Below are 12,362 nucleotides of genomic sequence, written 5' to 3' on the forward strand. Positions count from 1 at the left end.
CGTATCCAAACACCGTCGAGCTCGTCAAAAGCATAACCCCTACGAATTGACTCGGCGCCAACCGGAAGCCAGTCCAGGATGTAGCGTAAGCAATATAATGTAAGCAGGCGCATACAGGCACGTATCGGAGCAGCCACAGCAGCACCTGTTTCGCCGTCCTCTGCTCCCCGCACGACGGCGTGTATACCGTTACAGAGGCCCGAGAGAGCCTTGTCGTACGTGTGCGCGATATGTGTGTATAAGTGCTTATGTATATATCTCCCGCGGACGGGTCTAGCCTTTTGCGGTAGCAGTCGAGCGATTAGGTGGTAGCCGAGCTACGTGCCGAAATATTAATGAGCCCGAGTGCTGGCGCGTGGAATCGGCGAATTGGCGGTCGATGCCTTGACTCGGGCTTATAGTTTTGGATTGGATCGACTATTTTTCGACTTTTTGGGGATCTCAATTATCGGTTTATACACATTCAGTGAGCGATGGAGAATTCGAGCGTTAATAATACCAGAAGCGCAGTTAGCGGTATGCGAGTCAGTAAAACACAACTTACCCCACCGCTCGAACTGTTTAGCTCTCTAGTATTCGGCTTATAGGTGGCGCATAAACGCTCTTTCCATGAGAGACGCATTTCTCTCACTACGTTCGCGCTTTCGGAGTGTACATATAGCGGTGTGTCACCTATGCCGACTATGCAAAAACTGCTTTGGTCTGCTCATGCTACAACTATCTGAGTCTTCTTAAATACCCATAACTTTAAGAATATATTTTTTGTATTAGTTTCCTTCTTTCGGAGGAAGCATCTTAAACAATAAAAACATAAATTTTCTTAAAAGCGTGTATAGCTAGGCCTTCTTGCTATAACGGCTGTTCCGAAGGCGTCAAGTTATCGTCGGATTGATGCACTTCAAGGCTGTTGTTCACGTAGAGTGAAAGTGTCGAAATTCCCCATCAGCGCTAAAATTATACACTCAATTTTACTACCCGCGCATATATTCTTGCTTTAGGTGTCTTATTTATATCGCTTTATAAAACGTTTCGAATTTCAAAATGAATTCACGAAATAAAAGTAAGAACGGAAAATAAAATGAAATTCCGGATGCAAATTTATTCCATAGCCTCAAACAAAAATCTCGTAAATTTCTATGCGATGTAAATCGCTAAATTAAACAAAAGAGAATAAGGATCGGCGAGTTTGCATAAATGATACATCGTGCGTAAATGCGGTATGCAGATCGCCGATACTTTATTAACAACTATCATCCACGCAATTTACGTAAGCGCAATTTTCAAAAGCCACGAGGCAAAAAACAAAACTCAATCCCCAACCAGCCACCGCAACTCTCCCATCGCATACCCTCCCCGCAACACAATACCTCCAATCGTCCAAATCAACCCAATCGCCTATCCCTTGAATAAAAAAAAATTAGCTCGAAAAAACGTTAATCACATCCGATTGAACGAGCGACCGCAAAATGGACCTCGAGTGTAGAAAACGCGCATAATACAATTTCGCCCCGCTTCTCTCGGTCATTAAGCAGCGGCAGAGATTCAAATGCTTCGTACGTATACACGTAGCTCTACACGCCCCGAGAATGTCGAAACAAAACGAGCGCGCTGCAACTCGCGGAATGCAACCGCACAATCACGGGGGCAGCGTTAGTTAGTCCGAGCGCGTATGCGTGCAGTGCGCGCGGAGCTGAGAAAAGACGCGGGCCAAGGCGAGGAGAGAAAGAGAGAGAGAGAGAAAATGGAGAAGGTGCTGATGATGGGGGGAGGGAAAAGGAGGGTAATCGGAGGGTATTGGAAATTGCGTTTACGGAATGGTCGAGGATTGTGCGCGACTGTGGGGGAAAATCGGTTCTATACTGTACTTTACGTATAATCGATGCACGGCAGCAAACATCTGCTACGTATTGCGAAAATCCAGAAACGCGCGCGGTATGACAAAACGACATCGAAATTCGCAATCGGCGTTTCTTTTTGGTTTACTTTTCGTATCTGCTTTCGAAAATGGGAAAAGCATGTTTCTGAAACTACCTGGAATGCAGTTTATCACCTGCTCGGCTGCTTGTTATACTCGTAGATTCGTTTTCGTAAAAACTACAAAAAGAAACGTCACGACCATGTTTGTTTACATACGGCAGCGACGCAATCCTGCACTCCGATCTTTTTTAAAATTCGCACAGGCGCGCGTCTCTCGTTCCCACCGAATTGTAGAAATCGCGTCGATCGTCAACGCACGATTCGCGAGTCGAATGCGAAGCTTAAGCCTCGCGAGCGGCCAATCTCACGGAATTAACAGTTTCACGCGCTATCGCATCCCGTTGCATACCGCCACTGCCGCAGCAGTAAGTACGGCTGCAGCAAAAGTACGTAACGCTCGGCCGACCGATGAGGAAATCCTGCGCCGCAGAGAGAGAGCACGAGGAGTATAGTAGCAGCTCCTGAAAAGGCTCGGGGAAACGAACGAAGAGCGATCAAGACTCGAACTGTTGGATCGATTTGCGAAATTTATTCTCGTTTGCGGATTGATGGATGGAGGGTGTGTTTGGCTGATTTTCCTTTGATGGATTAATTCGTTGTTTGTATGCGGGCCTCTTTCGTTATGGTTGTTTGAATTGCTGGACTTTTTTCCGTTCTTTATGAAGTAATACTTTGAGGTGAAGAATATTCTTGACATTAATCCAACGTTAAATCACGGGGAGATGTAATCTCTTACTTCGGTGAATGGAGCTGACGTCGGCGTTTCTTGCTAAAATTATTATCGAGCCTAGCGGAGGCTCAGCGCCGCCAAATTAAGATATAAAAAAGCAGTAGGTTTGAGGTGAACACTCAACAAATCATCTTCCTACCCACATAATATTTCCAATTGTTGCATCCCATTCAAAATCAGAATATTATCAATAACAAAGGACGATAAATCACCATATTGCATAATGCATACACTCAAAAAGAGAAGACAACAAAATCTCTCTCGTCAGACGAAAAAAAAACACCTCGGGCGCTGAAAATATATTACAACTTTGGCACATTGTAATCCGCGAAATAAAACTCGACGTTCCCTCGCGCGAGAGATCGGCATCGGGCTCGTTCACGGTCGCGGCGCTGCTCATCTGCGGGCCTCGGCTCGATATTTCCTTTCTCGAATCGAGGATGCGCGGTCTCTCTCACACAGATTCACGCGTGCATGCATACACCTATACACACGTTCACACATGTTGCGCAAACTTTTACGAAACTCTCGGGACTACTCTTTTAAATCCGCGAGTACATATACATATGCATGTATTAATGTATCGTGGGAGCTGCACGTGCCGGTTTCACGGCCCGCTCGAGAGAGTGAGATGTTTACCTTTGTATTCGACCTGATCCCGTCGATGGACGCCGATGATGCTGTTTTTTCTTCTTTCGCGAGATCATTTATGCGAGATGTTGCACGGGATCAGGGACGCTTTGTTCGCGTGCGGATGATGATGGACGTATATGCGATGATTGCGATGGGAGAGAGACGAGGCTCGTTTTCTTTCGGAATAACAATTGAGTTAACAAGATAAGGATTGATAACACACCTGTTGCGCGCTTTTACGGCTGGACTTTTAATGCGATATGATTTATGGGACTTTCGTGAAAAGCAATATGCTTCGCTTTTATTTTTCATCAGAAGCACTTCATTTCCAGCGCTTTACGACGCGCTTTACGATCACAATGTTTATGCAAAATATGACCAGTCGAGTGTAAACAACGGCTCAATCCTATATCTATGTGATTCTTCGACCAGCTCAATAGAGTCGTTGATCTCTGAATAGAAATTGAGCGATGCCTGTAAAAATGCGTGAAATTCAAAGAAATTATGCACTTTCGTGCGCGGAGAGATGCTCGAGCGTGACTAAAGTACGCATGAACAGCTGCGTTGTGTTTTCTTTTTGTTCTGTGCGCCGCGATCGATTTGTTTAGATAGCCCGATGCCAAGCATCTGCCTTGTTATTATCGCACAATCGGCATTCAGCTGATTTATCCTTTTAGCATCGCATATACATATCATAATAAGCTTGTGTACCCGCGAGAGCGAGCTATTGTTAATATCTCGAGAAAACCTTCAATGGAGCACCTTCGATCGACGCCAGCTCACTTTTATCCATAGGAATAATACCGCTGTGTGGGTGTCCATTATACACGAAAGCCCGATGGACTATCGAGGCCGAGTCGAAGTGTCGCGCGCACACTTTCATTCAAATCAGCTTTTTCCATAATAAAGGCGACGATTCCTCGCGCGCGAAGGGACGACATCGACACACTGGCCGCGCGAAAGAATCGTAAATTCGTGCGTGAATGGCCGCCGCACGGGGTCGCGCTTATAGGTACACACACACACACGCACACATACACACACACACACACTCGCGCGCGTGTACATGTGAGCGTCGTCTCGTCGTCGTATTTCCGCATTCTTGGCCCACAGCCTCGGGCTTCGTTTAACCTTACGCGGAATCTTTAAATCTCCTTGGCCTCGTGCGTCCTGCGAGACGAGCAAGTGCGCGGCCTACACTCAATTTTCGTAATGAGAAAAGCGACGATGGGCCCCCGAGGATCGCGAGCCAGGAGTCTTTGTATTCAACGCGTTGAGATTTTTTGAAATTTAAATTGCGTTACTTTCGAGTAAATTTATGCGCGAAATTTAAGTTTCGCGCGCTAGAGAGCTTTTCAGCAAACAAAACGTTCCATCAACGAGTCGAGCGTTGCGAAAGGCGATTTTCATATGGGATATTATATATTGTACGAGACGACGGAGCGCGAACGGTTTCCGAAGATTGAATAATTAACATATTTCAAGCGGCCGACGTCTCCCTGGATTTTCTTTTTTCCTAGTTCTCTTGGCAGTGACCTACTCAATGTGCATAATGCTAGAGAGAGAGAGAGAGAGAGGGGGGGGGGGGAGAAATTCCTTCTCGCCGCAAAATAATTACCCGTAGCGTTTCGCACAATATGGTCCGTTGTCTATCTTCCCATTGTGGTCGACGGTTCTGATTCGAGAAGATTGATATAATAAACCGAGGTGTGCATTAAAAATGATAAACGCACGGTGAAGCAATAGTGACTCGTAATTTTTATGGAAACGGAGAAAATCGACGATATAACGATCGTTATCCTCCTACTTTTTCACACCTCCTTTGATTTTTGCAACGCTGGCCTATTCTATTTCCTTAATGATCGATTGTCTTTTGCGCGATTACGACGCTAAAGACTTTCGAGTCGTTTACACGTAATAGGTAATTCATTTTGCGGAGGTCTGTGTTTATTCCTGATCTATTGTTTCCGATCTTTTATATCCAGCGAATATGAATTCATATCATCTTCGATATAACGGTTAGGATCGATCAATTAAAAACGACTCCATCGACAGATATGTTTAGGAAATATTTGCAGAGTCAACATTAACACGTAGAGTACAGTTACAGCCTTACTCCCAAATCTTTTTCTTTCCCCCGCATTCCTCGACGATGTTCGCGCGCACATCTCTCTCGTCTACTCTCAGAAAAGAGACAGTTCGCTGCAAATATTGACACACGAGGCTCACCGCAGTCACACGTACTATACGCGCTCTCGAGGTCACGGGGACTTCTTTCTCGCTTTTCAAGGAGCCTAGAAAATACATCTGCGCTAATGGATAGAAAATGTGCGAGCAATTTCGCGCGCGAGGGATTTCTTTTTCTCTCTTTACTCTCAGTGCGAACTAAGCGCGGGGAATGGCATCCTTTGCAAAACTCGCCGCGCGCACGCGCGTTTTCAGGGAGAAAATAAAGGATTAGTCCCGATGCCGGGCATTGTTTTGTAACGATCGAATTACGTCGCTCGTGTTGCTGTGTCGGGGATAATCGAGGTTTGAGAAACGGTTATGTCGAGAGAACAATGTTTAAATTGCCGCGTGTTATTGCGAATTTTCGAGGAGTACGACAGTTGTAATATTATATCGGGCCGCTGAATCCGTTTGCATAAATCATTATTAACGCGTTAAACGTATGCGTGTTATGCAAACGTCGAATGACAATCGCGGCGAATAAATTAGCGATTTACGGTAAAGTTCTGAATCATCGGGTATTATTGAATGAGTATAAAAAGTTGTCGACATTGCGCAGCTATCGCGAATCGCGCTTTACGCCGGGGTGTCAATTATTAATGCCGAGTATAAATATTTATATCGAGGCGTAAAAACAAATGAGCCTTCGCCTCATCCGACGAAATAATCCAGGATTCCAAGTCGACAATAAAATCTCGCGGTGAGATTTATTCCCGGGAACGGCCAGTCGGTCGATTGAAAATCGGCGCGTAAATCAACGTCAGCTGCATCTCAGGCGAATAAATCGAAGGATCCACTGTCCGGCTCCCATTAGCCTACTCCATTTTCCTCGTCTCCTCCTAAAATTTTTAACTCGGCTCCTAATTCAATCCTCCGCCGACGCACACAATGTATCCCATACAAACCTCACTCAGTCGATCCCATAAGATAATCCGACAAGTTAACGACAACGGCGAGCGTTTTCACCGCGAAAAAAAATCTGTAGCTTCTCCCGCAGAGCTACACATCTTCTGGCGTCCAGCCTCCGGGCTACTCACATGCTCTTTCTCTCGCGCACACACGGCCGCGTATAAACACGTACGACTCGGTGCAACATCCTCGGCTCCTTCTCTCTTTCGCTGGCCTCCTTACATCTCTCTCTCTCTCTCTCTCTCTCTCTCTCTCTCTCTCTCTCTCTCTCTCTCTCTCTCTCTCTCTCTCTCAGCCGGCGTCGCCTACATTTCCAAGCGCCCCCGTGAGTGAGTGTGTGTGTATGTCGTCGTCCTCACTCGGCAATCGCTAATGCTCTCTCACGCTCTCGATTCTCGCTCGGCGGGTTATATTGTGCCTCAGGAGGGAAGCGACGCGACTGACCCCGGCTGATCAGCGCTCCGTTGCATGCAACACGCCGTACAGGATGATGACGCGTCGATATTGCAAGCGAGAGCGTGATGGGAGAGTAGCTGTATACGTATACACACGAGGAGAACGATGGGAGAAATGCGGAAAAGAGGATGAGTTCTGGAATGTCGGATTGGACTATGGATGGGTGCTTGGGATCGTGATGGTTTACTCGCGAAAGACCGCACGAGTGAATTATTAATCGCAAAAAACTAACTCTCCAATCACTGCTTACAGACGAGGACTGGGGCGCACCGGCAGAAGAGCCGGACTACCTGGCGGACCGCGAGCCAACGAGCGTCACCCTTCCGCGTCTCGCCCGTAGTCCGGAGCGTTCGGTTCCGGCTCCCATACCCGCCTCGCCCCTGAAGCAACAGCCACTTAGAGGAACTTCGCCGGTGGTCAACGGCACGGGCAGCAACAACAGGATGCGCAAGAGCGCCGAGCACAGACAGAGGTCGCCGAGCCCCCAGTACCAGCCGAGACTGGCCCCGGGCGAATCGCCGGCTAGTCCCCGGGAACGTTTCCACGATGCCAAGGAAATGTTCCGGCAGATGGAACGCGAGGCTATTGTCTCTAGGCCCATCGTCGCCAGGCTCAACAGTCGACCGGATACCAGACCCGTGCACAGGTTGGTTGTACTTTTATTCTTATTTTTGGAAATCGAGCCTGTACTTGTCAGGAGGCATAACTTACATAAGCTCGCTTTATGGAGGAAGTTTAGCGTCGATTCTATTTGGTTTTTGGACAGATTAGAGAGTCAGTTAGAAAGTTGAACTGATTTTTGCTGAAAACGCGATTTTTATAAAATGAGAGCTTTTGGTATATAGGAGCTCTTCGAACGATGAAACCGGCAGATGCTTATTAATTAATTAATTGCGCAACGAGCCAGTTAAATAACTTAATTAGATTTGCGATCGTACACATCCGTAAGTGAAGCAGCTGGCAATTTATATTAGAAATTAAAATGAGTTATTACCGGTGCCGAATAAATTAACTTATATCACTTACACATTAACCCAATGAATTCGCCCACTACATGCACGCGTGAAAGTATCCGAGTCAGCCGCGAAATAACGAATCACGATCGGACTTTTATTTATCAAACATTCACGTATACTTCCGCGTCTCTTCAATTTATAATTCCTCGATCTCAGCTCGACGTATATCCCTCCCCCCGAAAAAGAATTAGTAATTCTAATACGGCAGAAAATCCGCGCGGCGGAAATTTCACCCGCGATTTTATCATCCACCGCAACTTTCTATATCAAATTGTTTATATAGCGGCACACACACACACACACACACACACACACACACACACACACACACTCGTAAAATTTCGGGCTTATCGCGTGGGATCGCAGCGGGTGTATGAAATTAAGCGCGAGCCTCTGCCGGACGAAAGTGCGAGCCGCTGCTGGTACTGCCGGTGATTTCCTTGGTATTATAGATAACGCGCCTGACTTATCTGGGAACCGCATCGAGCGAGAAGTGTGAGCTGCACGCGAGAGTAGCGCATGTCGTGTCCGAGCTCTCTGCAGAGGTCTCGGGTGGTGTTCCGTTATTATCTCGAGATATTCGGTATTATATATTCCTGAATAAAAAAAAGAGTTCGAGTTTGATTTTGATTACGCGAGAAGTGAAATTTGCAACTCTCCTTTTCCAAAGAAAACGAAAATTTACGCGCGAAAAGTGTCTCGTAAACAAACAACCCGCTAAAAGTCACCTCATAACAGCCGCCTCGATAAGCCTCACTTGCAAACCAGTTATCTCTAAAAATTTCTTCCCAATCAACTATATCCCTGCGTGCCAGCTCTCACATGTGCGCTAAAATCGATCGGTCTTCCAGCCTATACTCCACAAATATACATTATATTTTTCCCTCTTCAAGGTCCACTAACTAACGCGCCTAATCTAATTCTCGAATCTCCATACGTTATATGTGCACATGCCGCTGGACTTTCTATAAGCGCGAGCCTCGCCCTCAGCGCGCTTTTCAATCGCTATATACTCTTACGGCTCCTCGGCACAGATTAGATTGTCATTGTCATAATTGAAAGGCGCGAGACTCGGAAAGAATTAGAGCGGCCCGGATTCCTCGCGGCGCGCGTTCCGCAATTTATATCCCCGCACATGTGCAGTGCGCGATGGGAAAATGGGTTCGCGCGCACAGGAGTGTATGTATAATGCACGTGTGCGGAGGAAAGTTTCATCTGCGCGAACTACACTTTTATGTTACGAATGTGTGCCGAGAGCTGCTTCGTGATTACCCGGCATTAAATTGGTCGCGGTGTGTCTAGCGCCGCAAGAACATGAGAGTGCTTAGACGCTTTTTTTTCGTTGTTCGACGCCGTTTTTCTTTGCCGCACGAATATTATACGTGTGAGAGAGTGTCTGCTCCGTTTCGAAATCCGTGTCATAATTTGATGTATCTCTGGGCGGTGTTAATTGAGTTGATTATATAGTGTCTAGGGATAAATCAATTACGGTATCGGCGAATAAACAGAATCAGCTCGTTCTCGGGCTTTTTGCGAGATATAGCTGATCGGGTTGCGATGTATAGGCTGGGCAAATATTTGCGAGATCGTTACTTTTTACGAGGCGTGTAACAAGACACACAACATCCAATACAGTTTAGCGTTGACTCATTTGGCACATCTGATTGCTGATTTTTACGCGTTCAACTAGCAGCACGACTAATCCAGTTTGCTTCTCCCCCAGATCGGAGCCAGTCTCGCGTCAGTCATCTCACGAGGCTGAACCGCCGGTACAAGCTCAGCTGCACCAGCGCGTCAGTCGCCAGCAGCAATTCACGAGTCAGCCCCTGACCTCCTCGAGCCAGCAACAGCTACACGAGCGTCTGATCCGCCGAGGAGCAATGCCGCATCATCACGTGCCGGCCGTCGCACCTGCCGAAGACGAGGAACCGGCTGACCTGTCCTACAGAGCGAGACCCAGGCCCAGGACCCACTATCAGACACCCGAGAGACCGATAGTGCAGCAACAGTCCCAGGAGGAGGGCTCCAGGCCGAGACCGAGGAGCTTCTACGAGGTGCCCATGGCCGCCAGGGAGCTCAGGGGTCCCAGGAACCCGATCGATTCCAGAGAGGTATGACGGAGTCGATTTTTAAAAAAAATACCAATAGTCGCACCACGTGCTAAAGTATCGCTTGTTTCAGTACTCCCGAGGACTGCACTCCTCCCGCGAACAGCTTCTCCGGGACAAGCTGCAGCAGCGTCCGAGGCCCTTCACCTACGGCGAGCTCGCCGACAACGAGCGCTACCCTGGCCTGGACCGCGAGAGCGCCAGACCCGCCCTGGAGATCGGCAACGGCCCCAGCACCATCGACCGGCCCATCGTCAACAACACACCGGCCAGATACAGACACAGCTACGCCGAGCCCCCGAGACTCGGACTCGCCGCGCTGCATCCGTACTAAGAAGACTCTTCGAACTGGCGAAGAGCGTAACGTGCTCTCTTTCGCTTTACGAACGAAAAAAGCGCGCAGAAAAGAGAGGGACAATGAGAATGCAGCGATCGGGAATCGATTTCCGAAATCGGCCATTGTTCGGAAATTTTCGAGGAGGAAATCGTTATTGCGGAAATCCGACGCGACTGCGGTGTTGTGTACTTCCGTTTGCCTTTTTTTCTTAGCTCCGTACACTTCTTATACCCTTGGCACGAGCGAGCGAGCGAGTCGAAGAAAGAGAGGCTTTCCAGTTGGATGGCGCAATGGCCGAGCGCGTTTGTATTTTTTTGTGCGTCAGTCCGACTTTTACGACGACGAGTGCGCCGCCGTTAATTGTCTGGGATCTGTCACGAAACGGATATCGACGATTATGGCGAATTATGTATTATCGCGCAACCGAGAGATCGATCGGTTTTTTGCGGGCGGGTTTATTGCTTGTTGGGTAAATATCATCATTAGGTAATGGAGGGTCGGTGTTGAATACAGTTACAAAAAAGTAGAAACGATGCTGAGTTTTTGTACTGTGTGTGGGACTTGGAATCTGTGAACGAATGAACAAGCTCTCTTTCTGTATCGACGTAGCATTTTTTAAAGAAGAGAAAAATGACGAATGGAAAGTATACATCGATGATGAAGTTCAGTAACAATGTTGAAAACTAAATACTTTATTATCTTGAGAATACTGTTGAGAAAAGCGTACTGAAAAATCAGGTATACCAGTGAAGAAGATGCCTTACTATATGTACTTATAAAATTGTTAAAAATGGACCAGTATGCAATAAATAACGAATTTATGAAAAAAAAAAAATCGCGCGGTTAATATACTTAAAATATCGCTGTATAGCTAATAATCAACAAAACTGAAAAGTCTTGTCCGGTGGTTGCGCGCATGTAACGTGTACGTTTTCTTTTTAATTCATTTTTTTACAAATTTTTGCTATCGTTTGTAAACGATTACTGTATATTTATTATATATTAACCCGTTTATTACGACCTGTAATTATGCTACACAACCATATGATAAAGGACAATATTCATCGTGCAGTATGTGAACACAACAATGATAGTGTTTCGGACATTTTCGCATGAGCATCGCGTCGGCGAAGTGAGATTTGAAACATTATAAATGGATCGTTGCACGTTTCACAAATGACACGCGTTGAATGATCAATACATATACATATTATGCTTGACGGAATGAAAGGTGCCCAAGCATTTTGCGATATAACTGAGTTGTTGTTAGATATTATAGACGAGGATCGTTAATGAATATTTGTTTATTATGTTTTATGTACATGTATAACTGTAATTGCGATTTCGTACTGGATTATATCATATTGAATCGTGCGTGCAAAGTATCGAGGCACGGCCTAAACTAACGACTGTATAAAACAATAAAAGGGACAATAATCCGTTGCTTGGTCGTTCTTATTGTATAACCATAGCTTTTAAGATACCAACATAATCTTCTCAAACAGTTCGAATGCTTCTGCCGGCGGTTTTCTCTTGTAAGCATGACTTAATCGTGCGAGTTTCGCTTTTTCCCAACAAAATCGTACAGAAGTCTACCCAGAAAACCGAGAATTCTCTCCTAATTAGACTCTCGAACAATTTCTTGAGAAATCCTCACCGACCGGAGCACTCGGCCGATCGAAAACTTTTATTTTCATTTCGCGATTCCAGGCCAATTTCGACATACGCGCACATTTTACACATTTCCAACAAACCACTTGCGTCGACTCTCGCGGACGACTCTGAACTTGCCGCCGAACGCACGTGTCCAATTTCTCGAAGCAGTAGAGCAGATACGTGATAAAAAGAGCCGAGGATGTCGAATCGCGCGCGAAAGCACGCGGAACATGCAGTAAAAAGGCCAAATAACAGTGGTTCGCGCGAGAGAGCACAGCTACTGCAGAAACGCCATTAGAGAATTTCCCAAT

The 12,362-nt window shown here is 46.5% G+C and overlaps 1 protein-coding gene across 2 annotated transcripts in view; it reads left to right on the plus strand.

The window, feature by feature from the left end:
- LOC100122202 overlaps positions 1 to 11,838 on the plus strand; it is a 35,735-nt gene extending 23,897 nt beyond the window's left edge. For both annotated transcript variants that reach the window (XM_016984275.2, XM_001605753.6), the window contains exons 6-8: positions 7,187 to 7,580; positions 9,674 to 10,061; positions 10,132 to 11,838. In XM_016984275.2, the coding sequence (XP_016839764.2) occupies positions 7,187 to 7,580; positions 9,674 to 10,061; positions 10,132 to 10,392 (1,043 nt within the window). In that variant the 3' untranslated portion in view covers positions 10,393 to 11,838. The remainder of the gene's footprint in view (positions 1 to 7,186; positions 7,581 to 9,673; positions 10,062 to 10,131) is intronic.
- Positions 11,839 to 12,362: the final 524 nt, after the last annotated feature.

Source organism: Nasonia vitripennis, chromosome 3, assembly GCF_009193385.2.
Source record: "Nasonia vitripennis strain AsymCx chromosome 3, Nvit_psr_1.1, whole genome shotgun sequence".
Lineage (NCBI taxonomy): Eukaryota > Metazoa > Arthropoda > Insecta > Hymenoptera > Pteromalidae > Nasonia > Nasonia vitripennis.